The sequence below is a fragment of the Leuresthes tenuis genome, unplaced genomic scaffold (genome assembly GCF_036924035.1).
Source record: "Leuresthes tenuis unplaced genomic scaffold, fLeuTen1.0.hap1 SCAF_16, whole genome shotgun sequence".
NCBI classification, from domain to species: domain Eukaryota; kingdom Metazoa; phylum Chordata; class Actinopteri; order Atheriniformes; family Atherinopsidae; genus Leuresthes; species Leuresthes tenuis.
The window spans coordinates 3,588,993-3,616,934 of NW_027325370.1; the positions used below are offsets into that span (position 1 = coordinate 3,588,993).

General features: G+C 43.2%; 4 protein-coding genes across 6 annotated transcripts; 1 reads left to right on the forward strand and 3 right to left on the reverse strand.

Annotated features, from left to right (window-relative positions):
• Positions 1-252: 252 nt before the first annotated feature.
• On the reverse strand, positions 253-4,702 carry abhd6b (abhydrolase domain containing 6, acylglycerol lipase b). The gene is made up of 8 exons (XM_072367039.1): positions 4,577-4,702; positions 3,775-3,931; positions 3,267-3,380; positions 3,036-3,168; positions 1,078-1,235; positions 909-963; positions 718-818; positions 253-553 (listed from the first exon to the last, which is right to left on the reverse strand). Exons 1-8 carry the CDS (start codon positions 4,699-4,701, stop codon positions 374-376), a joined length of 1,023 nt encoding a protein of 340 aa, XP_072223140.1. The 5' UTR covers position 4,702; the 3' UTR covers positions 253-373.
• Positions 4,703-9,029: 4,327 nt separating this feature from the next.
• slmapb (sarcolemma associated protein b) lies at positions 9,030-18,131 on the reverse strand. Of its 3 annotated transcripts, none has more exons than XM_072367807.1 (10): positions 18,107-18,131; positions 15,808-15,867; positions 13,889-14,017; positions 13,725-13,799; positions 13,316-13,618; positions 12,754-13,024; positions 12,422-12,593; positions 10,414-10,548; positions 9,685-9,772; positions 9,219-9,308 (listed from the first exon to the last, which is right to left on the reverse strand). In XM_072367807.1, exons 2-9 carry the CDS (start codon positions 15,857-15,859, stop codon positions 9,689-9,691), a joined length of 1,221 nt encoding a protein of 406 aa, XP_072223908.1. In that variant the 5' UTR covers positions 15,860-15,867; positions 18,107-18,131; the 3' UTR covers positions 9,219-9,308; positions 9,685-9,688. The 3 variants fall into 3 exon arrangements, with proteins under 3 accessions (XP_072223909.1, XP_072223908.1, XP_072223907.1); XM_072367806.1 differs by lacking the exon at positions 18,107-18,131 and adding an exon at positions 16,115-16,288; XM_072367808.1 differs by lacking the exons at positions 9,685-9,772; positions 18,107-18,131 and adding an exon at positions 16,115-16,288 and having other exon boundaries at positions 9,030-9,308.
• Positions 18,132-18,173: 42 nt separating this feature from the next.
• Positions 18,174-23,517, forward strand: LOC140272382 (ceramide synthase 5-like). Its single transcript, XM_072367809.1, has 10 exons — positions 18,174-18,475; positions 19,551-19,653; positions 19,854-19,984; positions 20,388-20,445; positions 20,583-20,633; positions 20,780-20,872; positions 21,917-22,045; positions 22,222-22,328; positions 22,427-22,583; positions 22,999-23,517. Exons 1-10 carry the CDS (start codon positions 18,300-18,302, stop codon positions 23,140-23,142), a joined length of 1,149 nt encoding a protein of 382 aa, XP_072223910.1. The 5' UTR covers positions 18,174-18,299; the 3' UTR covers positions 23,143-23,517.
• On the reverse strand, positions 23,358-27,837 carry LOC140272375 (NACHT, LRR and PYD domains-containing protein 12). The gene is made up of 9 exons (XM_072367797.1): positions 27,748-27,837; positions 25,999-27,574; positions 25,750-25,911; positions 25,495-25,668; positions 25,200-25,373; positions 24,921-25,094; positions 24,627-24,800; positions 24,379-24,546; positions 23,358-24,285 (listed from the first exon to the last, which is right to left on the reverse strand). Exons 2-9 carry the CDS (start codon positions 27,561-27,563, stop codon positions 24,216-24,218), a joined length of 2,661 nt encoding a protein of 886 aa, XP_072223898.1. The 5' UTR covers positions 27,564-27,574; positions 27,748-27,837; the 3' UTR covers positions 23,358-24,215.
• Positions 27,838-27,942: the final 105 nt, after the last annotated feature.

Here is a 27,942-nt window from a genome sequence, read left to right on the forward strand (position 1 = left end):
ATGGATGGAAACTCATCAAAATGAGTAAGGACTCTAACAAATGATAGATAGATAGATAGATAGATAGATAGATAGATAGATAGATAGATAGATAGATAGATAGATAGATAGATAGATAGATAGATAGATAGATAGATAGATAGATAGATAGATAGATAGATAGATAGATAGATTGATTGATTCACGCATTAGGACACAGATGGATACAGATAAAACTATTGAGTTTTATTGTCATGATCCAGTTTAATCACATGTGCAATTAAAATATTTCAAGAAATACAGGAGCACTGTAATTACTGCCTGCTGCATAACCGTGTAACCAGTAAAGAGGAAATGATGCATACAAAGAGAAAGGCATGTCAGCGTGCTCGGTTCAGGAAGACTTCTTTGTGCCACTCCTGGCGTTCTGCTGCGAGATAATAAACTCCAGGATGAGTTTGGCTGTTCGACAAGGCTTCTCCATCGCCACAGAGTGGCCACAGTTATCCAGCAGGTCCACTCTGCATCCGGGCAACATCTCTGCAATGACTTGTGCTCCAGAGACATCCACCACCTGGACAAATAGGAGACACTGGTGAATCAATAAATGAGCCTCAAGAGAAACTTGAGCAACCATATTCAGGTTACAAGTTCGTACTCATCCTCCATAATCTTGGGATTAGCTTGGAAGCAAAAGCTGCAAGATCTGCCAAGTGACGATAAAAACATTATCAGTACCTGATCTTGTTTGCCCCATATCACTTGTAAGGGTGCAGTGATGAGATGTAAGTGCTCCTGTAAGGCATATCTTGATTTCTCAACAACAATCTCCATAAAAACTGATGACAGAAAAGAGAGTGATTTTATTTTTCAAAGTTGCCTTGACTGTGCTGCAATAAGGGCCACGTTTCAGACCACAGTGCACTGACCTTCCTGGTAGAAGGTGTTGTGAGGTTCCCGGGCATCGACCAGTCCTTGAAGAATCTTAACAACGGAAAAACACGGCTTCAAACATTCGCAAAACATTTCTGAAAGATTTCGACGCAGATCTTCATGCCGTGTTAGTGCAAAGAAGGTGGATTCAAGTGTGGACCTGACCTGCTGAGGAATTTTAAAGCGGACGTGTGAACACAGTCTGAACATGTCCTCCATCTCTTCAGGCGTGGTGGGGATCAGCGGGATGCTCATTGTGTAGTTGCTGTGTTCGAGGTCCTGCAGGTGATTGTCGAATTTGGTCTCACATGGATGTTTTATACCTGCAGGATGACAGCAATGCTTCACTGATTAGAAACGGATAAATGGCAAGAAACAAGCCACAAAAGAGATGGTCAAATGAGGGATAGTGTCTGCAGGTGCCACTGTCAGAAACAGCAAATCTCACTTGGATAAGATAAATTCAAGCTCTGCTTGTAGAGGCACCGATAAAGTTCAAGGACTTGGTCAGAAAATAGTTAAAGTTAAAGGGGAACTCCGGTGTTTTTAAACCTAGAACTTATTTCTGGTATGAAATACGTTTATCTACTCACCAAGAACAGTTTGGTGAAAGTTATTTAGATAACTTGCAATCCATATAACGGAGTGAACGGGGCTTAGACAATGCAGCCTCTAAATAAGGCATTATCTGTCTTTCTTTATCCAATACTTTAAGAAGAATAAATGAATGAACGTGTGCTATAGCTCTGTTAGCTCATAGCTGCTGTTATGTAGCTACTTGCGGCTATAGGAGAGCTAACGGAGGGATTTCTACACAGGCACTCTACTGGGACCACTTCATCCACACGCCCCCCTGCAGCACAGCTCATTCACTCCGGTAAGAACGTCCATCTTACTCAAAGTCGTCGTTCACGTCGTCAAAATCTGATAAATATCCTGCCATGTTGCACAAAACTATCAGCAGCAAACTCTGTGTGAAGTTAGCCGACTGTCACAGAGCACGGAGTGAATAAACTGTGCTGCAGGGGGGCGTGTGGATGAAGTGGTCCCAGTAGAGTGCCTGTGTAGAAATCCCTCCGTTAGCTCTCCTATAGCTGCAAGTAGCCACATAACAGCAGCTATGAGCTAACAGAGCTATAGCACACGTTCATTCATTCATTCTTCTTAAAGTATTGGTGAAATAAAGACAGATAATGCCTTATTTAGAGGCTGCATCGTCTAAGCCCCATTAACTCCGTTTAAAAATACCGGAGTTCCCCTTTAAAGCAGGCCCCATTCATGTCATTGTAGTGCCAGAATTATTCTGGCTCTAGGAGCTTTATCTGACCCATGAAGTTGTCGTGATGTTTGCAACAAAGAGAGAAAGGTCACACATGGGAGACTTTTCCCCGAAAGGTGTCCTGACATTTTTTTGATGTTGTGAAAGGTTTCATTCTAACCCAAAGCATGTCGTTGTGATGCCAAAACCCAGCCAAACTGCAACTCATTTATATTTATTCCTCTTTTCCTCTACCCAAGAAGCCTTTTTCCATTAATTTTTCCTTATCGGTGATGTTTTCTCCAGACATTTAAATGATGAACATGAGAAATGTCAGTTTTCTGAGGACCATTCAGGGTTGCATTTACTCCTGTTACATCACCTCATCTTTTAATTTCCCTTTGTAAGCATTCGGGAAACGAGGCGACGAACTGCTGTCGTTTTGAAAGTCAATATGTACATGTGCATACGTGCACTAATGTGCTCACACACCGTCATGGATGCTGATAACAATTCTCCCGACCTTAGATGAATTTTCCACTTCACCTCAGTCCATTTTCTTTTATCTGTGCTCCGATAAGGTGGCAGCATTTATGGATCTTGTTTAGGCGTAGTTCTCTCTTTGCATTAAGCCCAGTTAATTGACAAAGTTTTTCAGAGGCCGTGCAGCGAATCGTGTCTTTTATATTACTGCAGAGCATCACAGCCGGCTGGGTTTTGGTGAGCTGCCCAAGCTTAACCCTCTTCTAACTTCACCTTGAATTGACTTTGTCTCTCAATGGGAGTTGGGTCCTGCATTGCGACTGATGAGGCCCCCTCAATAAAAAACGCACAAATACACAGACACACACGAGCAGCGACTGACCGTCTGGACAAATGAGAGTCATGCTGCAGATTTCTGAGGGATAGCAGGCTGCGTAAACCCCCGCCACGTTTCCCCCCATGGAGGTTCCGACCAGATGGAATGGTTTCCTGTTTAAGCGAATGGTTTCCACAAACTGAGAAGAATGAGGAACAAAAATAGATCTTAAGTATCTTCTATACTGTGCGGTTTCTGTTCTTCTGTATTTCAAAGCTCTTTCTGGATAGTAAGTACCTGATGGATCCTCTTGACCTGCCCTTGTATTGAATAATCCTCTGAGTTCGTGCGTGTGGTTCCTTCATGGCCGGGCATGTCCACACACACAATGTGCAGATGTTTTGGTAGATACTACAGCAGCAGAGCAGAAAAAATACAACTCAGAGCAGTTAATATGTTGAATGTATCGAAGCCAAAGAGACAGCAGAGTAAGAGGAATTTGAGCTTTGACTGTTTCTTATTCTTGGATCACGTGTGTCTGAACATAAAACGATGGACCAGACGCCATGTCGACCGCACATTCTTGGTGTCTGAATTTCACTTCTGCAACTTTCCTCTTAACGTTGAACACTCTGATTTATTTTAACCCCCGACTATTGAACAGAATTACCTCTTAAAAAATTACTTATGCATAAGTAAAACCGTTTAGTTTCACATGTTCTGAAGACCGATGATTTAATTATGTGTTGTTACGAGTCAGCAATGCTTCCCTTTAAGGAAACTGTACATTTTTAGTTACTCCAACCTTGACAACAGTCAGCCATGTGTCTTTGTGAGCAGAGAAGCCATGAAGCATTAAGATGGAAGGTCTCATCCCGGGCTTTCCTCTGTAGGAGAAACAGAAGCGATAGCCACCGCAGTCTGCGTGGCGCACCTGCAGGCCCAGAGTCCTCCTCCAGTACCTAAAGACACCCGGGTATTACAGAATAAGACATGGAGTCAGTAAGCTCTTTAAAACTGGGTCAGTTGCTGATTCTCTTTAAGTTACGACTCAAATTTTGATCTCTACAAATAGAGCTGACTCTCAGCTTCACACTGCATGTGTTTTTTTTAAAGGACACACCTGCTCAAAGTGGTCTTAACACAACACCCATGTTTCTTTGTGAATTAAAAGAGTTACTGGTCACAGAACCTAAGAAAAGGAGACTCTTCTCTTAAAGACAGTAAAATCCACAGCCTTCAACCTTACGTTGACCATAGTGAGTGTGGCTTATTAGTGGAGAACATTTCCTAATCAGATGTCAAAACTGGATTATAATAAATGCATTTCGAGTAAATATATAAAAAATGTGATAAAAACAACAAGATCTAGCTGGACTTGAGTGGACTTTTTAACCCAAATCTCAAACTAAAATGTTTCCCTCACTTTAATAATACTTTTGTTAAGCCTTTAAGATCATTTTGACCTCATCAACAGGGCTTTGTGGGACTTAAGTAAAAGGAAACTGCAAGACAAAACGCTTTCAACATTAAAGACAATAGAAATTTCACTACTAAAAACTTACCCATAGTCAGCCGAGCCACTACATCTTTCACTACAGCCTTACCAGTAATAGACTTTAATGAGCACAGAAGGCCAGAGGAGGAAGGAAGCCAGAAAAGCCAGGATGGGAATAGCCAGCGTTCCCCCAGCAATGATAAACAAGTTCACCACATCTAGCTCAGCTGCCATGGCTGACCTAAAAATACACGAACACTCACGTTGCACACATGCTGGATGATGACAGACACAGTATTTGGCTAATAATGATGAATAAAAGTTTCAAAAATAACTCGAAAGCCCAGCTAATATAGCACATGTAAAAAAACCAAATGTAACCTTACTTTTCAGAGGATCTTTTTCTCTTTCCTTGCCTCTTCTGCCACAGGCTGACACATGTGAACGATGGCCCAGTTGGGACTCAGCAACCAAACGCTGCTAAGTTTGCTGTGTTGAAATGAAGCTCTTTCTGTGACTGTTTTCTTAAAACTGCCCCTGCACAGAGTGAAGTTAGCGCTGGCAGATTATGTTTGGTCTGTTGAAGGCCATTGATTACTACTCATCATCAGGAAAAACCAGGACACTACATTATACGGTCAATCTTTTAAAGTGAACGCGCAGGGTTCAGGTTTGCTTTTGTCTGAGGGGAGTAGAGGTCGAGTTTGTATTACTCAGCAGATGCAAAGAGGCAGAAAAACTGCAAAATGCAACGCCAAAGGCTGCTTAAATCAATATTACTTTACTCTGCCCAGGTTCAAAAGCTTGAATATTTGATGCTCTTCTTGGTTTTACATTCCTGTATAATGGATATTCTGAAATTTTGGCAAAAGTTACACTTTTTATAGTGTGTTTTGTGGGTTTTTACTCGTCATTAACCAGTATCATTCAAAAGCAAAGTGTTTCATGCCGGATAGCTCACAGAACAGTTTGTGCTTCTGATTATTACTGTAAATGCCGGATGCTTGAAAAGGAAAAAGGAGATAATTTTGAGTGAATTAGCATTATAAATGACCATCGTTACCCGGAAGGAGGGCTGCATCGTTTCTGGTCCATCATTTATTCTTTTTAATCAATCTGTTCTGTGCACAGTGACAGCTGACTGGAGTCCTGCAGCTCTTTGTTGGTCAGTGCCTTTGATTCAAGTTTTGTACAGTTGGTATTTCAGGCTGATGAGTTCAAGCTCAGGACCAGAACTCCCCACTAGATGTCAGGATAGAGGCAGGCTGTGGCGTGTCCCTTATTTACCGCTGTGAGTAGATTTTATTGGTGTTTTGCACCGACCGCTGAGTGTCCTCACATCCACATATAATGTGACAACATCTTTTCTGCTTTAGCTGGTTGAGCAGCTGTGGCCTCTGATGCAGATGTGGACGACCTTAATTTCAGCCTTGAACATGCACTACGTTAAAAACCACCTATCATAGGCATGGTAACAGCCACTGATTCTTCAGGCGAGCCCCTAAGTGATGCTGTTGGGAAATACATACATGATAAATAATGTAGGTACACTGAAATTCAGCTTATGAGATCGGCTAAAGGGGACAGAGCTATTCTCTGAATGAGAAATTGGTTTAATCACCTCTGTTGGAAAGGAAATCAGCCAACGATTATACCATAAAAACACCACTGACAGTGTTATCCTGCTGCATCTCTGGTCCACTACAGATGACCTATTTACAAAGTGGAGCAGAACAAATGGACACGGTAACTGTGCAGTGATGCTTGTCTTGCATGAGAATGAGTCTCATATTTGAGTTTACACAGGACAGAGGGGCTGTCCCAACTCTGCTCATATGTCACATCAAAGGTGGATCTCCCAGCGCCGAGGTCGAAATTTAAATAATATTCGCCACATTATGCTGCTGGTCGCGTTAAATCCTGAGAGATTCCTAACCAAGCAAAGCCGACACAACAGTATGGGAGCATGGAAAATTGGATCAAGTATGCCGTGACAGATGATTCATCCTTTCAGGGCCACTGATCTATTCTGGAGCAATGACTGTATGGACATTGTGAAACAGGAAATTTAGTAAGCGACCTCACATCCTGTTGAGACATATGCAGCAACGTCCCTCATGGAGAGACCAAGGGGAGTAACTGGTGTAACGTCTTAGAAAAGCTTCAGCAGAATGGCCACAAATGGTGAAGAAGTGGAGCGGGTCACAACAAGTTTCTCAGACTGCACATCTCAGAGGACCTGGGTTGGACTGGGAACACCACCCACGCTATTAAAAAGGCCCAGCAGCGTCTCTTTCTTCTGAGAACGCCGAGGAGGAACACTGAAAAACATTCATCACTGCACAGAGTGTCCTGAACTATGGGTGTACAGTGTGGTGCGGCAGCTGCACTGCACCCGGGAAGAAACAGGACTGCTCAACTGGCTCCCCACTCCCACACCTAGAGGAGATCCACTCGAGCTTTCTCCTCCGATGGGCCACAAAGATCCAGGAAGCCCCCGCCCAGGACCCTCTGGCAGAGTCATGTGAGCCTGCACCAACCAGCTTCTTCTCCATGGCTGTGAAGAGACTGCTGCAGGAACCATGACCCCCCCGATGTAGCCGCTACAAGATGATGCCAAACGCAATTTTGTTGTATTCTTGTACGCTGACAGTAAAGCTTCTTATATCTTATGTCACCACAGCCATTGCTGGTGGATTTATGAATGGGCCCAAAAGGCGTTGGGGGATTCCCGAGTGAGACCCTCGTTTGAAGGAGGCCGACACATTTAGATGGACTAAACCACTACAAGAGCCTTTTTAGAATTGTGTGCACCGCTTTAACATTAAACCAGATGTTCAAACTGTGCTTTTATCACCCTTTAATCCCCTCGAAGGGCTGCAACGGCAATTTACACACTTCTGTGGGATTGGGAGAGTCCCATAGACTGAGAACCAGGGGATTCTGAGAGCCAGTTGCTGTGGCAGAAAGTGTCTCCTTGTGTCTGACTTCCCACGATTAGTGTTATCTAATCTGAAAAAGGTTTATTAGACTGCAGCGAGGTCAAAGCGCACCGCTCTGCACTGAGTTAAACGTTTAATGCTCTATTTACTACTTAAAGAAAACAAGGCCAAAGGTTTCCGACTGTGTATCTTCTGCAGAGGAAGCAGATTGGGACAGAAATCTTCATTATTCATCTTCTTTATGCGTTTTTAGGGTTACTTTTAGACAATTTGAGGAAGCAGAAGACGTGCCGAGAGAGCTGATCTTTCCACTTTAGGAATTATTGGAATGCTCCTTTAGCACTTCAACTGAAAGTGTAACTCCTGCTGAGTCATACAGCGGCAGGAATAATGAAACCCCTTTCTTTTTGAGGGGGGGGCACACAACTGTATGTATTGTGGAAGCACAAAACAAAACCCTGGAAATTGATCAATTGCAATTTATTATCAGTCCACATGTTCACAGTAAAACTGTATATATTGCTCCATGTTTCCCATGTTATAGTGTTGACCAGATTACGTACACAACGGTTTAGCTAACAAACTAGTTCTCTTTGAGAAACACCCCGGGGCATGGGCTCGCTACTTTATGTGGCATCTGCAGAAGGGCGGTTGGAAGAAGCCGGTAAAACAGCAGGTATGAACAATGCCAGTGTTTGCCTGCGGGGACGGTGCACGTGGGTGGTAAAAGTAAGGTGCAACAGGTTACTCTTACACTTTTAGAACAGTTACTAAATGTATAAAATCTTTAAGTCCAAGACACTGCAGCTTTCAATCTCTTTCAAACTTTTCACATAGAACTGTGGAAATACAAAATTATTCCCCCAAATGAACATGTTTTCATTAATCTATTTTAAGATAAAGTCTTGGATTATTCACAAACTTATACAAAGTAAACATTTAAGCAATATAAACCAACATTTGAAGTAGTATATGGGTTTCTTGCATTGGCTATTGGTAAAGTGTGGTGCAATACACATAGATTAATGTGTAGGATGCTGTATCGACTTCTTTTTGGATACAAGAGTTGAATAATATCTTATCTTGCAGTGGCACAATACTTTGTTTTGTCCTCCTGCTGCGGAGGTAGAGCTGCGATCCGAGCTGTTTCTGAGCAGCCAGTAGCTCGAACACGAAGGAACAAACGTCTTAAGGTTATCTACAGCTTATCATCACAGGTCAGGAGGAAGAATGAAAAGAAAAGTCACACATGCACAGAAAGGACTGTCGAAAAACTCAATCAGTGAAAGAAACAGTGGTTCTGTTTAACGATGCAAATCATTCTCATCCAACCTATTTTCACGCTGGTAATACTTCTGCCAACAGAATTTTAGCCTTGCCACCCACAACCATCCACTGCATTCATTATGCACTCCAAAACAGGCTGTTATGGAGACAGTTTTGAACTCTTTACATTATTCTAATAATCACATGGATGTGCTACATGTAGAGATCCACCCAAAAATATTCTATGTATTTGAATGAAATTAGTCAAATGTAAAGAGCATTTTTTACATTCATTAATGGATAAAACTTATCACCTGACCGTGTTTCCTTCGAATGACAGACATACAGACTTACTGATTTGCACACAAAACTGACATTCTTTTATTAAAGTCTCCGCCATCTAAAATAGAGCATCTTAAGAATTAAACAGTTAAATACAAACCCTCCTAATTAACAGTGCAGATATGAGAAGGGAGCCAAGTGTGGACATCTGAGGACGATGATGGGTTTACTTGCACGTGTGTGTGTGTGTGTGTGTTTTTGAATGAGTTGCCCTCAGGTCCTGAAGAGCACAGCAGCAGTCACAGCTGTTAGAGCTACAGCAACCGCAGGCCCCCAGATCATCCATGGCTTCTGAAAATAAGTGGAAAACTGGAGCTTTATCACCGGATAAAATCTCCCATCCAAAGAATTGCCGAAGCTTTGACAGCGGGAGCTAATAACTGAGATCAAGGTAAGGTAGAGGATGAAATTTACACAAAATAAGCATCGTCAAAGCCAGCTCAGAGGAACAGTTGTTAGGCGTCAGCCACTCAGACAGAACAAGCAAATGTCAGATGTTGGAACTGCATGATTAGAGAGGTTAGGCTTCTGAGATGACAATTTTCAGAGTTTCCACAAAGGAAGGCATTCTGGGAAATGAGGGAAAACCCGAGTAAGTCATGCAATGATCTGGAAGACACTGATGAAAATGAAAGATGTAGGCCGACTCGACAGGAGTATTGTGTACCTTACTACCACAATGCGCCGAAGCACCAATACAGCAAAGCCAGGAAAAGGCCGATGACTATGGCTTGAACAGGCAGCAATAGGGAGGTCTACAGAAGGGAAGGGATATTATAGCAATCAACTGAAATGGGACATACTTTGTTTGGGCGTAGCTTTATTAATAGTCTGTAACTGCCGTTTATAGCAATCTTTAAATCATACATCTGTCTAAGTACAACAGTGGCTTCTCACATATGGATGCAAAGTAGCTGGTAGTACACGGCCCCTCGGGAACCTGTTTTAACCTTTTTCAGCTGCCTGATTAGAATTCGCTCCAGTATCTGAGATGGAAATATTCAAAGCGCTGTTTGTTGGAGCTGCAGTTGGGCCATGCCTGCCAGGACTTCCTCCTGGAGGGTTCCTGGTGACTTTTTGGGTCTGGCCCAGCTCTCTGAATCCATATGTGTGAATGATCCACAGGAGCAACGTTTAAAGACTTTGGATGAAAGCTTGGCAAGCGATTCGCATTTCGTGCCCGAGATATTTCACAGAATAAAACAGATGTTTACGTCATCCTGTTGAAGCAAACTCACGGTCCTAAAATGTTTGCTTTTGTTTTAAAGAAATGAATATTCTGAATAGCAGGTCGTAACAGTATCTTCAAACAGTATTGGTCAGTTGCATGCAATTACACGACACGTGGAAAACAATGCCTTCCTCTTTGTGTGGAGTGTCTCAGATCAGCTCTCACCTTCGATCCCTTCTCCTGCAACTCCTTCATGCCGGCTTTGCATTCCTCAAGCTGGTCTGTGACCGACTGCTTTTCCTGCTCGGTCTTCTCGTATTTTTCCTTTAGGTCTGACAGCTCAGTCTGGGCCTCCTCGTACTGCATGAAGCAAATTATCAGATTTATTTTGGATAACACTTCAGAGAAAATATTTCTTCCACTTAAGGGCCACGGTAAACCTCGTAGATCTGTCCCACAAGCGCTGTCCTGTTTCCAAGCTTGCATTTGTGCTAACAAATGAGGGCAAATGAAAGCTTAGAGTACTTTTTGCTTTTTCATTCAGAGACAAAGAGCAGCCCCAGGTTGGGATGAATGAATGTGCTTCAGACTTCCTCTCCAACAATGCCAGCCCTGTCTCAGTGTTACAAAACTGGATGATCTTGATCTCTCCAGATAATCCATACTGGGAGGAAAAGAAGAAGAAGAAAAAGCACCAGCAGATGCACGATGTCTGCCAGGAGGAAGTTTTAAAGTGTTTCAGATTAAAAGAGTTATTGAAAGACAGATTTCCTGATATTAATCTGTAAATCTCCACAACTGTAAATCCTCAAATCTGTAAATTCTCGTATCTGTAAATACCCACATCTGTAAATGTCCACATCTGTAAATGCTCACATCTGTAAATACCCACATCTGTAAATGTCCACATCTGTAAATGCCCACATCTGTAAATGTCCACATCTGTAAATGCCCACATCTGTAAATGTCCACATCAGTAAATACCCACATCTCTAAACTCTCACATCTGTAAATCCTCACATCTGTAAATACCCACATCTGTAAATGCCCACATCTGTAAATGTCCACATCTGTAAATGCCCACATCTGTAAATGCTCACATCTGTAAATCCTCGCATCTGTAAATCCTCACATCTGTAAATACCCCCATCTGTAAATGTCCACATCTGTAAATCCTCACATCTGTAAATCCTCGCATCTGTAAATCCTCACATCTGTAAATTCTCACATCTGTAAATGTCCACATCTGTAAATCCTCACATCTGTAAATGTCCACATCTGTAAATGTCCACATCTGTAAATATCCACATCTGTAAATGCCCACATCTGTAAATCCTCACATCTGTAAATGTCCACATCTGTATATCCTCACATCTGTAAATGTCCATCACTTGTACAACCAAATGTTGAAAATGAGACATTATTCTATTTCACAAAAAAATAGCTCATCGTGAATTTGAGGGCAGCAACACGTCTGAAGAAAGTTGGAACTAAAATACATTCCAATCGATTAGTTTGGTGTAACAAGACTGAACAGGTGAAGAGCAGCTCAGAGAGGCAGAGTCTCTTATTTTGGGGAAGAAATAAGAAAAATAAGATAATAGTAGTAGGCAGGTAACCCAAACAAAGTTGCTACTGTTCATTGTTGCAAATCATTAATTCAACTCTTTCCACTCATGCTCACATAAAATCCAGCTGCAAGCACGAAGGAGCTTGAAATGGTCCTGAAATACATCGATTTCACATACTTACGTATTTGATATTCGATAACTTATCAATATATTCCACATGCTGATGAAACGAGACGATGAAGGTTGATCATCAGCAGTGGCAGAGTTATGCCAAAGCATGTTTCTATTTAAATGCTACTTAATTCAAGGTCAATAGTCACTCTTAAAATGAGTCTACAGTAGACTAACCGTAACCCTTGAAGAAATGGACTTTTCTTTATTCAGTTATATACGTTCTTGCATGAACTTACTGTTGCTGCACACAACGTCATAAATTCTTATGATTTTGTCCAAAGACGTATAACTGATTTGCTTTCAAGAGATTCCACGAAGGAAATGTCATTAATACTGCAAGATGTGGTCAGCAGGACACCTGCAGTCCTCCCATCTGGACCTGCTCTGCACACAGAACTCCTCAGATTCTGCTCACAGATCAGTGGGTTACAGCTGAGACTGAGCAACATCTATCCAACGCAGACAGGCTCGGCCCTTTGGGAGCATACCTCTCTCTGCAGTGCCTTGCTGCGGCCGTCTGCCTCGTCCAGCTGGGTTTGCAGCTTGGTGTTGTCCTGCTCGTGCTGCAGCTGCAAGGCCACCAGCCTCTTCTCCAACTCCTGCTGGGATTGCTCAACGGCTCTGAGGCTGCCGCTCAGCTCGGCATTCTGGCCTTGCAAACTATCAAAAACACATCAATATGTGATGGATGACAGGATGAAGATGTGAAAAGTATACTGTACAGCTAAACTAACTGCAGCTGAGTCAAGCAAATGGGACAGAAGACACACAAAGGTGGGGGAGAAGCTGCACCCTGGGTAAAGGAAATCAGTGCACTGACCTGACAAGGTCTCTCTCCAGCTGCTGCTGTGTCTGCACCACTGCCTCCTTCTCACTGCGCAGTGCTGCACATTCGCTCTGCAGGCTGGCCTTCTCCTTCTGGAGACTCTTGAGGAGTTCCTCCTTCTCCGCCCTCAGAGAGGCACACTCACTCTGCAGACTGCTCTTTTCCTTCTGCTGCTTGTTCACCATGTCCTGTTTCTCAGAGCGCAGGACGGAGCACTCCCTCTGAAGACCATTGCACTCCACCTGCATGGACTGCAGCTCATTGGCTGGAAGGGGAAAACGTGAGCGACTGAATATGAAGACACGTGAGAAGAAACAAAACGTATAAATAGCGTGGAGCTGCTTAGCATCTCTTTTTTAAGTAGGGAAGGAAGTTATTTTAATATAAATCAAGTACTACAACCAGTGCCTAACTCAGGAAAATTAGTTCTTTAAGACAAATCCTTTTGGAATAAACAGCACCATGAAACCAAAGGTTAAAGGTTGTAAGTTGCATCTATCGTACATTTTCCAAGCTATCGTGTTAGCTTCTGTCAGACAGTTTCAGCGTGCTGCACCTTGTATTTCAGCTGTTTTCTGCCACTGCTTGCTCTGCTGCTGTAAGTCACGCTGCAGGTTGTCGATCTCACGCTCGTACTTGTTGGCAGTCTGACGCCACTTGTCCAGATCTTTGGAGACAGTTGCCAGGTTAGACTGAATAGCAGCGACGTCCTGGTCCCGCTCGGCAGTGGCTGCCTCCAGGGCCCGTTTCAGCGACTTCACCTCATCTCGTGCACTTTGAAGCTCACCGTGTGAACCGGAGGAGTCATCCATCTGCTGTCTGAGCGCGCCCATCTCATCTTGGAGCTGCTGCAGCTGGCCTGTCCAAACCGAGGTCAGAGCTCAGATAAGCAGTGGTGACATTTATAAATCTGCTACTCTGGGTAACAGAACAGAAACAAATCCACAAACACCAAAAAAATGTACCTTGAAGATGTTTTACTTGTTTTGCAGATTCACCAGCGTGCTGTTTATTTTCTTTACGCTCTTCCTCAAGGACTCCTTCAAAATAAAAACAGATTTATCTGCATCATGTGGACTTAACTGTGTGTGGAGACGTGTCTACATCACAAAACGTCATGACGTCTTACCTTGGAGCTCCATTAACTTATATTTGTCCTTATTAGCGAGCTCCCGGGCCTCGCGAAGCTCATCATTCAGTCGCTGAATCACTTTTTCTGAGTCACCAGAGGAGCCCATGTTTGATCTTGTCAGGTCATCTGATATATAAAGAGCCCACGTGAATAAGATCCATTTTCATCACATGAATGTGCAGCGGTAAGAGGTCAACAGGCCACATACAGATACGCGGGAATGCAACGTACGGCAGGTCAGGCTAATGATGGAGTCGGTAACCATAGAAATACAAAGTTAACAAAAAATTCCACCATGTTAATTCACTTTTAACCAGGGCTGCTGGATGATTTCCCAAGATATTGAAATGGCCTATTACATAAACTAATTGCTACCCCAGAAATAGACACAACTGCACTTATCTGCATTTTCTATCCAAGTTTTAAACCAAACTGTCCATCATCACAGCCACATTCGAGTCTCTGGCACATCCACATTGCTCATTAATAGCATTTAACTTTAAACAACACACAAAGGGAATGGTCTTGCCAACGTTGTCAAGGGGCTGTTGTGTTCCCTGGAGGTGAAAACAGCTCCACAAATGCCCAGTGAATATCTCGATCCCCTAATCTACCACAGCTTGGAAAAGAGATGATCTCATCTCAGACTGAGCATTTGCTGAAGGCCAAAAGCAACAGGCAGGACAGGTCAAGCATGTGCACCATAAATGGACACATCGCGGGGCTCGGATGGTCATGAAATGTGGCAGTTGTTATTAAAACTTTGATGTCACTAAGTCTAGAGCACATGTTGAATATTCCACTCACACACACACACAGTTGATGGTGCTATCAGATGCACTGATAGATGTCCCTGAAATGATCGAGCATGAGACAAAGGCTGGGGGCTGGCGACGCCCTCTGACTCAAACACATGACCACCCTGCTGTGTGCCAGACAAAGGCTGTGTGCTCCGTCATGTATGCATATGTATGAGTGAGAGGCAGAATGTGAGTGGGCTCCCTGTACTGTAAATACTTTGTCTGTGTCCACTTTGTTTGAAAGATGAATGCTCTCTGAAGACAGCAGGAAGGTTAAATGATGTTTCAGCTGAGAGTGCAACACTCTATCCTTAGAAACATTAGCTACAACAGCCATTATGCCTTTTGGTGCAATAGAGTGACACCTGATAAAGTAGTAATGGGATTAGTCCATGTGTAAAAATACCTCACAGTGGACTAGTGGAGAATATTGCGCGTCACGCTGCCTCAAGTGACGACAGAAAAAAATGTAGGAGAAAGTCTTTTTTTAGCTCATGTGCTGAGGGCTCCAGCCATCGTGGTGCATCTTTACTCGCTCTCTGTTCCTTAGCACGGCTCAACTCAATGCTGACAATTTTCTCTTTCAAACTGCTCAGAAGCAACATTAAATTTCAGCTCTAAAAATCAGCCGTAGGTGGCCGATTCCCCCCGAAAGGACACTGTTTGCCTTGTGCTCCCTGGCATTACAAATTCATTCATCATGAAAAATGGATTCACTCACCAATGTGCTTATGCATTTTGACATGAATGCCCCGGCTGATTTTTAGATCATCTGTGTGGGACCCTCACTGCGTTATCCTCCACAACATTCTGTTTTAATTAGTCACTGAAATGCCAGAGCGAACGCACATTAGTGCACTCAGTCAGAGGGACTCCATCCTATAATAAGCTGTTGGGGAAAAGAGAGCTCAGCCTCCAAAACAAGGCCACTGCCAGCGCTGTAAGCTCTAAAGCCAACTAACTGTCCTCGTATGTCCAAACACTGATCTCAGGTGTGACTCATGCTGTTTTCTACTTCAGCACGTTCACTTAAAAAGACAGGGCCAAGTTATTCATTTAAATCATTTCTGTCCGTACGGAAGAGAAGAAAATGAATGAATAGCAGTGCAGGGTTACCTTTGATCAATGACACATTGTTCAGAGGATCACTCAGCTCTTTTTGATCCATTTGCTTATCTGTTTAGAATAAGAAAGAAAGGAAAAACAGCTTGGCAGAATGTCACAAATATACAGATTTAAATCAAACAGAAATGTAAAAGAAAAACAGATTTGAGAGCCCTTAAAGGTAAACACAAAACTGCACGCTCATCTATGAGCACATGAGCCCTTCTAAAAGGGGCAGCTGCACTGAGCTGCTGAGACATTTCCCTTCAGGTCTATCACAGACTATCCACTAAAAGCAAGGCGAAGAATAAAATGTTACCTTGTGTGATCCAGGAGCAACAGTGTTCTGTGTGCTGAGGCTACAGCAGTCCCTGACATGAACAACTCTTCCCCAACTATCAGATTCTTTTCAGATGTGAAATGGAACAGTCCAAGCTGTGAAAGGGGGGCACTAATGGGATGACACGCACTGCCTTCCAAACCGCCCTGCTATTCGTGGACTGGAGCCCAGGACGGCACACATCAACATAAAGTAAACAGACAAACGCCTGAAAAGCGATCCAAATACTGGTCTAGAGGTAAGTGAGAAGCTCTTCCTCCAACACAGGACCCCCCCTTCATTTTGTGCCTGTCTTCAGCCCCTCCACACTGGGTCATGTATCCGTGTAGGGCATCTCGGAAGCTGCAGCTGCATGCTTACACAGAGAGGTTTTGTTCAGGGTGCTGAGCTGCTCTGTGGCCGGTTGGTACTGATGTAAAAAATCCACAGGATGACACAGAGTAGGTCCGGGCATTGTGAGCCATGTGTGCAGCATCCATGTTCTCTGCTGTTATCTCCTATGGGACACCTGATTACCCCTATAAATCTGTTGACCTTTGGGTTTAATGCTTAATGACATGCTGAGAATGAAGCTGTGCAGAGATAATCCATATGCAGTGTTTAGCTCATTTACTATTTATTGTATAGCCAAGAAACGTGTGTATTTTAGCTTGAACTTGCCTTCAAACAGACCTGACAGCTACAAACTCTTGTTTCTGTCAACTACTTTAAACATGTCATATCAAAATCCCTAAAGCATACCTGCAGCTGTCCCAGCCAAAGCTGATCCCGTCACCTTTCAGCTCCTTTTTGCTGTTTGGTTCCACTTTATATGGTTGTTTAGTTTCACTGCTTTCACATTACTATCTGTCAATCTAGGTCAAATTATCTATCTCTCTGTGTATGTCATGTCAGACTTTTGGTCTCTATTGTCACCACTGTCATATGTGCTTTTATTATATATTTTTTAATTTATTGTCATACCCCCCCCCCCTTTCCTCTTTAAATCTAGGCTAAAAACATACTTATTTCAGATGGCTTTTAATACCCAGTAGAATGGTGACTCTTTTATATTATCTTATTCAATTTTGCTGTATTTTATTGCGTTTACTGTTATTTTATTGTTTTGTACTTATTCTTTTCTTTATTTATTATCTGCTGTAAAGCACTTTAGTACCGAAATGGACTGTTGTACAGGGCTGTAGAAATAAATTACATTTACATTTCCCTTTGCCGTGTAGCAGGTCTTTTGCCTCCTACCAGGCCATTGCCATAATAGGAATGCTTTCTTAGCTATTTTTGCCTGGTTAAATAAAAGTTACTACTACTACTACTACAAATAGAGGCAAATTTTGCTCAGCCATTATGAACATTTTTCACATATTTGTCACAGGAATGCTAATTTTGAAGCTAATCTGAGTCTTCTTCTGTTTGTTTTAAGCCTGTTGGCTGTTTCACTGTTTAATCACAATAATCAGTGTAGATTTTATAATAATAATAATAAAAAGTGTCAATTTTCTTCATTCTAGCATGCTGAGAAAAGTTTAGTCTTTCATCAAGCAAGCTATGCTGAAAGTTAGTAACACAGCTGGTAATCCTGTAAGAATTAAGAACAGAACAAAAGTTACTCATTAACAAGTCACACTTTATTGCATTTTAAAAAAAAAAAACACAGGCAACTACTGTTGTAAAACTAGCTTCAACCGGGTTCTCAGTTAACTATGAACAATAGTTAATAATAGATATTTGTTTTCAGTCGCAATCCCGCGGTGGGGTTAACGTTAATTGGCTGTAACAAGCTAACTCGGCTAAGCTAATCAAGGCACTTTAAACGCTAACTGGAGGCGTCTGTTTGGCGTATTTATAGTCAGCTATCTCTGGCGGCCTTTGACTCCCCGACACGGCTGCATGTTTAATTAAACACATCCACGCTGCCGCAAAGAGAAAGGGGAAGAAAAACTAAAAAACCTGTGCACTTTTCACGTATTATACCTCTACGTTTAACTGCGGTGGGTGTTTCCTGTCCGCCACAGCTGCGTGTCAAGCTTTAAGTCTCCACAGAGAAAAGAGTTGAGTAGAAGTGATGCTTCCTCAGAGGAGGGCTGTAGTGAGGAGGCAGGACTTCACTTCCAAGTGACTCTCCAGGCTTAGCTTGCTTGCCATTGCTGAACTTTTCTGCTTACCGATGACTTCCTCTATCTCCGCTTGGATTTGGAGTGAGAAGTTTTGGCTTCCCGAAAATGTGTCCTGGGCAAATGTGGAGCATCCACCACCTGGAACCGAGTATCCCAGACCGAGGCACATACTGTATGCTCTACCTCTGGCTGTGGGAGTTTTACTGATAAGGCAGCTTTTTGAAAGGTAAACGAGACCCCTGTTTGTTTTTCTGTTTTGGAACAGCGTTGGTTTCTTCTTCTTCTTCTTCTGCGACTACGACTTCTTCTTCTTCTTCTTCTTCTTCTTGGGAGCTTGTTGTGTGGGAGTCCATTGGTTTATGTGGCAACTATGCTTTACGCTGACAAAAGTTAAACAAAGCAACAAAAATGGGAAGTGGAACTGTACAAGTTGCCACTCTCAGGGATGTTGATTGATAACTTTCTATCTCTATATCTCTATCTATCTCTATCTATATATCTATACAGAATGCACAGTTGTTGCTTTTGCTGTAACCTTTAGTTCAAGTGTGTCAGCATTCCTGTGAGCTGACACTTTAAAATGACTTCATTGACTTGAAATGTGTACTTTGCTCTTCAAAGGGAAAATAGTATTAGCATCATTCTTTGTGTGACCACAGAAAACAGGATGCTTACCGGTCTGGCAGGGTAGCTATTTAAAACACACACACTCTTTCTCAATCTCAGTGGAAAAAGTCCTCCCCTTTTTTTTGTTTTCATAACTAGGGGTTATGAACATGACCCTAACTTTCTTGTTTGGGGTAAAGTGACCAATAAAGCAGAAAACTAAAGCCCAGTAGACTTTTTTTTGTTTGTTTTACTGCTAGTCATTCACTCTGGTTGGAATATGCACAAAGTATTCCAGATAGACGAGTTGACATGCTATAAAAGGCTCTGGGTTTTTAGCTAAACTCTGGCTAGCTCTACCGGATAATCTTGTGACACACATCAGTGTTTTAGTCGGAGTTATCCCTCCCACAGAAAGTTTCTCACATGACAGCTCATCGTGCTCTGTTTAGACTAGGTGCTACATTCTCCAGGACTTCTAGCGCAGCCCCGTGTCTCCCGTATAGCTTCGGCTCTGCTCTTTTCCTCCCCTCAAGACCAACAGACTGAGTTGTGTCAGAGGTAACTCTGCCTCTTTGTGAGCAAACGGTGAAAGCTTTGCAGTTCATGTAAGTTGAAGTCTTAAAGTTTGACTGCCATTGACATGTTTTTGTCCCCGCCCTCTCTTTTTTGTCCCTCTGTCTGTGTGTACTCAGGCTAGTGGCCAAGCCCTGTGCCCACATACTTCAGATTCAGGCGGGAGTGCTTCGGCGAGCTCAGCCCAATGCTGCCCTGGAAAGACTGTATCAGTCCAAAACGGTATATAGGCCTGTGCTTGTTCTGTAGTACATCGCATGTTCCTGGTGTTATTGCTTTGGTACACACCACCACAGGCCTAATGATATGTTCAGTAAATGCTACTTGGTGTGTGACCAAAATACCTGTTGGTATCGTGTTTCAACAGGCAAACTTTGGAAAAAGCAAGTCATTTCATGGTTGTCCCATATCGTCCTTCTTAGTGTCCCGACTCGAGGCAACTGGAGGAACTGTCCAAGCGGCTGGACTGGGATGAAAGAAAAATACAAAGATGGTTTCGTGTCCGTCGGACCCAAGACCGGCCCAGCATGCAGAAAAAGTTCTGTGAGAGCATGTAGGTCACCACAGAGGTTCTACTTCACCTTTGTGTCATGTGCACAACAGAAAATGAGTGCAGAATCAACAGCACTGCGGCGTAGAACGGTGTTTTAGGACCAAACAGTTTCCAGATGGCCTAGATACCTCACGGCTGCATTCACACCACACAGGAACTCTAAAATGAGTCAACAAGCAGCCAGTTGGTGACAGATCGATCAAAATCATGTTCTAATTCCTTCATCACATACACTGATCATCTGTAACATATGTTTTAAAAAATATACATGTATAAATTCTTAAAGTCTAGTTCATGCTACTTAGGAAATGCTTGAATTCTCAGTGTGAACATGTGACGTTTTATACGCAGCCTGAGAAAATACTTCCTAATTTTCTACGTCTATATCTTTCCATCACTTCAGGTGGCGATTCAGCTTCTACTTGGGGATTTTTATCTATGCCATTTGCCATTTGTGGGTGGTAAGCTGAGCTTCCATACTGCATGCAGTATTATCGGAGAGCTCAAGTTGAGCTGTAAAACGTTAGCTTGTGATGAGAGATCTGAAATGAATGAATGTGCAACTAAATTCACTTTGTGTCTGATCCATGCCTGTTAGTCACCGTGGATGTGGGATACGAGACAGTGCTGGCACAACTACCCTCTTCAGGTGAATACTTGTTGTTGTTTTATTGATTCCCTGCACAAGCCTCATGTTCCCTATGACTGCTCTTACCAGTCCAGCACTTTATTGTTGGCTGGTCAGTGTAGCTACCTGTTTGTTAAAGGTGTGTCTGCTTCACCCCCCCCACAAAGCCTCTGAGTCCTGGACAGTACAATTACTATGTTGCTGAGCTGGCTTTCTATTGGTCCCTGATGCTCTCCCAGTTCACAGACATTAAACGCAAGGTGAGTCAACAGCGATGGTCTCGCTTAAAGCCTGTTGTGTCGCAGCCTTTTGGCTTTTTTTTTCCACCTGTTTTTGTTATGTTTGTTGACATTGTTTATATTTTAAGTGTCATATTAGTAGCTGTTATCAGCATATAACATTAAGCCACGATGCCATATGGATACATACTTGGAATCATGTGAAAAATGTCTTTTTTTTTTATATATTTCGTTAAACATTTGAGCCTCTTTGGAAACATGCTTGTAAATGAAGGTGATGCACCTGAATACAACCTCTCTGAGACTTCAATGCTACTATTGCCAAGTATAGCTGAAATTAGCTCGTATAGGCAATTGAGACCATTTTTCCACCTGACATTAGCTGACTTTTGGCATTTTATTCACCAACCTTGCGTGCACTTTGGCTAGATAACCCTATCTGTGATTAGTCTGTGCAGAGCACATTATTCCAACAATTGCTTTTTTCCAAGGCAAATCCCGTCTGACTGCTGATGCATTGCCCACGTCAGTTGCAGGTATTACCTGCTGGTAATTTGATTAAATGTTAAACTTTATTGAGACATCTTTTTGCATACAATGGAGAGTAGTTCTTGTCCTGAATTGGCTGCAGAGGCCTGCATATTGATGAAGAGGAACGTGTTGAAGTGAACTTGATGCAGCTCTTGGATACTGTGACTAAAAGTGGAATTACTTGGTTTAAAGTGATTCTGAATTATTTTTAAATGGAGGCTCTCAGGCACGGGCGACCTTTCTTAGAAGGCACCACTCTCATTGATGTCGAAGCGAAATCAGGGCGTCAGAAATTTAAATGGGACACGTTCTAATCACTGACGTCTCCTGGAGAATCCCTGCCTCTAATTTACATGTGACATCTGCTTTTAAATGACCTTTATCTGTGGTCACTTTTTCCAAATGGAAAAGAGTATAATACGTCTTTAAGGTCTTTTTGTGTTGCTACGAAGAGCGTCTTCATTGATTTAGCTGCAATTTGCATAGATTTCCATTGGAATGAACTTGCCTCTCCCTTTATTTTGCTGGTGACAGGATTTCGTCATCATGCTTGTCCACCACCTGGCCACCATATTCCTCATCACTTTCTCCTACGGCAACAACATGCTCAGAGCTGGCACCTTGGTCATGTGTGCGCATGATGCATCGGACATCTTTCTAGAGGTAAGCAAATGTGTGTTTAGAAGTTTTCAACGGCTGCTTACTGTATCTGTGACAAATCTAAAGTTCTGCAGGAAACGTGTATGAAAATACACGATGTCACTGTTGTAAATTGCGACATTGAGGTCTTGGTTTGACAGTTTATTGTTGTCAATCATTAATGTTTTATTCACTCCAAGGCAGCCAAGTTGGCCAACTATGCCAAGTACCAGAGGCTATGCGACGGCCTGTTTGTGGTGTTCAGCATAAGCTTTTTCCTCACTCGACTTGTCATCTTTCCTTTCTGGTGAGAGTTTAATAGCACGGTGTTGACGGCTTGTTGCACATTCAAATATTTGAGCACATTTTCTCTGGACACATGTCTGCTTTGTGTATTTGTTGTAGGATTATTTACAGTGTCATGTTTGAGAGCTGGGAGATCATTGGGCCGTATCGGGCCTGGTGGTTGCTGAATGGGTTCCTGCTGGTTCTGCAAACTCTTCACATCATCTGGTTCTACCTCATCGCTCGCATTGCTATCAAAGCCATTTTCAAGGGAAAGGTGGGTCTGGTTTTTCTGGTGAATGCGTGCGAAACAATTGTAGGTATGCTAATAGTATTTCCCTGCTCAGAGGAGTATCTGTCCACTTCTTTGGTTGAAATTGGACTCATGACTCACCTGGTTATGCAAAGGGTGACCAGTGAGAACTCTGGCTGAAATCTCCCTTTTTTTCATGGCTGCTTATGTCTAAAAACCTGCAAATATTCCCCTTGTCTGCAACTGTAGGTTGTGTTTAGTGTTTATCTATGATGTTGACGATGCCCAGCTTATCGTCAGGATGTTTTATTTTGTTCTGTTTTAGCATGGTTAGAGCAGCTGGCATTGATTGACCTTTGGCCTCGTTTTAACGCTAAATGTCTCGTTTCCTTGTGCCGGTTAGAAAATCTGTTTTATTTGTGTTTTTTTTGTTTTATAGGTGGCAAAAGATGAGCGCAGTGACGTTGAGAGCAGCTCAGACGAGGACATTTCCTCCAGTAACGGTAAAATCTCCAGTCAAACCCCAAAACTGAACGACAGCGGCCGCACTAGTGTCCATAATGGAGAAACTCATGGCCATTGACTCTTCTTTTCTTTTGTTTTTTCACAAATATGCTGAGATGTTCAAATGAAGAGAGGACTTTGATACAGAACACTTTAAAGTGCCTTTACTGAGAGTTTACAATGTGAAGTTTACACCTGCTTTTTGTTTTTTTTTGAGGAGTAGACTGAAACGTTTGTGTGTTTGTGAGGATTGTAGAAGTGCTTACAATGCTACTGCCGGTGCATGTAAATAGATTTTCTTAATGGAAATGGGTAATAAATATCACTGCTGTAAAACGCAGCATCTACTATTAAATGCATTCCACTTAAGTGTGCTGCTTTCTCTTGTGTGCTTATGATTCTAAATGGCAAACATCTGAAAGTTTGTTAATAAAAGACCAAAGCATCAAAACCACTGATGATTGTAGTTCCTTTATTATGTAATGAATGGAGAACTTTCAAAGGGAAGAACTGGTGCAGAAACTCATGCGTTTTTGTTTTTGTCATTGTTTAAAGCTGAGGGATATGTAATCTTCCTAATTTTCAGGTAGGATTTATCAAACTGGGAAATATTTATGACCTTAAATCAGTTGCCTGATTTTGTATAGATTCCCCCGGAGCTCCCAATAGAGTGAGCACCCATTGGGGCATGGACATGTGGGGGTGTTATGTAATGTGTGGCTCCTGGATACTGGTCACAGATCTCGTAGGCTACCTCCACACCGGCTCGTTGTGTTGCATCCTGCAGATCCTGTGCCAGCGGGGGAAAAATAAAAAACTGAGATGTCCCAGAGCAGTTTCTGAGGCATGTTGGGGTGCACTGTGCTGCTGTTAGAGACTGTTGCCATCACAGAAAAGTGATGCCATGGAACGAGGGTGTGGCTCGTCTCTCATGAAGTCTCAGAGGTTGGTACTCGCCAAAGTATCGTCCAAATGTATGCTGAAGCCGAGGTTTCCAAGCAGAACATCGCAGTAGAAAATCTGCGTTATTCAAGTGGTCCATAAGTTCTTTTAATGTTATGTCTAATTAGTCTACTTTTTTCTTTCTTTTAAATGCTGGCAAATCAAATCACGAGTGCCGGCCTGTAGCGGTCTGGGAGATAAATGGACTCCTCAGTATGTTATCTTGTTGGACTCCTCCAAGATGTCGAAAACATCCTCGCTGAAGTCATTGTACCTCAGACTGAAAGAGATGGAGGCAAAAGCAGCAGTTAGATTCTTATCAAATTGGCCTTTCTGTATTTAAAAAGATTAAGTCTCCTGGTTCAGCTCTTACACCAGCTCCTGCATATTGTGGCTGTTCTTCATCACTTGGTTGAGTGCTGGGACGGAGGCATCAGTCAGTGAGTTGTTTCTCATCTCCAGCTTCTTCAGAGTCTTGCTTGCTCTTATAGCAGCACAGACGTCTTCAACACAGGCATCCGTCAGCTTGGTCATTTCAACGCTGGAAAACAGATTTAAATCAGATGCAACGCGATGTGGCGATTGTGTGGGATGAGTTTTTGCCTGTGTGTGTGTACTCACTCCAGTTTCTCCAACAAGCAGCTTGGATGTGCAACAGCATCCCATAGATGTTTAACCCCATGGTCTCCAACTTTATTGAGACCCACAATCAGGGATTTGAGTTGACAAGTCCCATTTTTCAACAGTGAGCCCAGTTCCTTGAAGACTGCCAGAGTTAACTCGCATCGCGTCAAACTGAAGGGTGGAGCAGAGTAAAATCAATGCTTACATCAGTATTTATCTAAATATTAGAGAGAGATGGTACTTTCCCCATCGGAAAGTCAACAGTCTGTTCTGCTAATGCAGGTGACCTACTTGAGTTTTTCTAAGGCACAGCCTGGTCGACTCAGGCCTTGGCAGAGCAGCAGTCCCCCCTCCTGGCCCAACTCATTCAGTGACAGATCCAGCTCTAACAGAAAGCAGCCATCTGACAGCAAGGCTTCCTTCAAATGGGAGCAGCTGACGGCAGTCAGGTCGCAACAAAACAACCTGAGATAAACAAAAGATAGTAATCCATCTCATCTGATCGCATCATGAGCCAAAAACTATTGCATTGCACTGATTGCAAAACTGATAACTATGAAAGAGACTTACCACAGACTCTGCAGTCTGCAAAGTGGGTGTTGCAAGGCTTTGCACAAGGCCTCCATTCCACTGTCACCGATGTAATTATTCTCCAGCTTCAGTTTTCTCAATTTTGAGTGACCCGAAGACAAAGCTTCTGCACAAGCCCCCATGGATGCTGCAGTCAAGCTGCACTTTGGCACGCTTTTAATGAAAATGAGCAGGCGAGACAAAGTGCAAGAGTTTGAATATCACAAAGAAACGCTTGGTTTAGAACAGAGAAATGGAAAAATACTTTGTGAAATGCAAAGGTTTAGGTACGTACGCGAGGTCCTGTAGTCTGCAATGAGGACTGCGCATGGCGTTGCACAGCGTCGTGAAGCCAAGATCCCCGATGTCATTATATTTGATTTCTAGCATGTGCAGCTGAGAGGTTTCTGAGGTCAGCACAGAGTCCAGGCTTTCACAGCACGCCCCCGTCAGCTCGCACACTTGGAGACTGAAAGCAAAATATCAAGAACAGAATGAAAAAAAGAAAAAAAGAGGCAGGATAAGAAATAAAAAATTGGGTGATGATTACTTTAATTTCTGCAGCTTGCTGTCTTTGAGAGCAGTGCAGAGAATTTTCAAATTTTCATCCAAGAGGTCCAAGTTGGAGAGATGAAGCTCCCCGACGACTCCCCTGCTGAGAGCTGAAGCCAGACGAGAGACGGCTCTCGTACTGAAGGAGGTCTGTGATAACCTGGGGAACACAGCCGATCAGTTTTACACATGATACTGAACACGTCACGCAGATGATGCTCACTTTTATCACCGATTTCTGGCTTACAGTATCTGCTGCGACAGACTCACAGTTGGAGCCAGGACTTCTGCCATCTCTTCCGTAAAATGTGTGCGGTTCAGACTCAGCCTCTCCAGTTCACCGAGGCACGTGACGACATAATTTAGAGCCGCACAGTCCTGGAGGCTCAGGTCCTCGTGGCCCATGCTTAGTCTTGCTGAAGGAGTCATGATCTCCCGGACCAAACTCTCATTTTGGGCTTGATGCAGCAGATGGAAGCACCTGTAGCGCTTGCCCCTGTGGAAGCCCCTCAGTGTTTCCTTCGAGCTGCTTTTAAACCAGCATTTGTAATCCTTGATCTGATCAGAGTCAAATATCCCCAGCAGGTTCTCCAGTGGTCTGCGTTGGGTTGGCTCTGAGAGCCCGGACAAGAAGAAATCCAGGAATTTTGCTTTACCTTCATGCCTTTTCAGCATCCTCTCCACACCCTCACCTGTCGACTTGTCCAAAAAGAAAGCCACGGCCAAAATAAACTCCTGCATCAGCTGGGAGTGAAAGGAAAAGGTACGTGCGACCGACTCCACGTCACCAAATACTTGCAAAAGAGCATTAACCGCAGTAAGAGGCTGTTGTAAGAGACAGAAATCAATGTGCTCTTTGGCGCAGATTGAATGTTCGTCAAAAAAGCAGTGAGAGGCCATCCTGCAGAGGGCCAACACAAGAGCTCGGCTCTGGGCCTGATTCAGTGAGAGCGTCTGAATCAGGTGGACCAGAACATCCACCAACAGCTGAGATACGGTTTCAGGGAGATTTGCACCAGAATCAATAAGATACTTGTAAATAGAACAAACTGTCCAACAAAATCTTGGAGAAGCACAAAAGTCATAAAAGCCTAGAGTCCTTTCCATATGCAGTCGTGCTTTTCTGGCATCAGCGGGGTCAGTAAAGAAGCTGTTAAAGTAGGCCTCCCGCTGGGGCTTCAGGAACCCCAACACCTCCACCTGTGTGCCGGAGAAAAACGTCAGACTTTCTGTCGGCCTGGTTGCCACCACAAAGGCAGCTCCTCTCAGCAGGGATCCATGGAGCAGACTGGCCACCAAGCAGGACACTGAGGCCGCTCGGCTGGGGTCAGAGCAAAGGGTGTGGATGGAGGGGTCCAGGCTGTGCTGGTACTGATCCAGACCGTCAAATACAAACAGCACATCCTCAGGCTTCTCTATAACCAGAGGAATGGACTCAGGAGTGACACGATGATGATTGTGTTGGATCAAAGTCTTCAAAGTGAGAGCACCTTCAAGTGAATTTAGCTCCCTGAACTCGAAGTGGAAAACGTGTGAGAAGTTTTGCAGGTGCGCTTCTTTTGCCCAGTCGACCACAAGCTTCTGCAGAGCAGTGCTTTTACCTGATCCTTCCGGACCTATGAGCGCAACCCTTCTCATTTCATCACACAGAGCAGTGCGGATGGCACGATCAAGAGAGTTGCCTCGAGCATCAGTGCTTAGTGCAGGAATGTACTTGTCACTGTTGATCACGCTGGCAGGCAGCTCTCCACCTAGAAACGTGGGTGTACCCTTCGACTTCCAGATGTCAGTCAGCACAGCTTCTTTGTCCATTGTTCTAATAACTGAGGAAGATAAATAAGTTGTAATACACGGTTTTAAAAAGAAATCACCTCGAATTTGACAAAGCAGGCAACATTCAGTCTGCGAAAGATAGGAAACTGTACTTCAAGAACTGTTAAGATCTTTACGAGAGAACAAAACACATTGTCATTTTCATTGTTAAAACTAAAGTTACCTCGGATGCAGCGTTAATGGAAATCAAGCAAAACTGTCGCAAAAACAATATCTGCAGGGAACAGATAGATTTCCGTGAAAACGCAGGTTGCACATAGACTGGGAATGCAGCAGCAGCACTCCCACACCAGCCAATGATCAAACTATGGGGCTTAAAACAGGAAGTATGTGTTTGGATGAACAAACCCTGAACTTT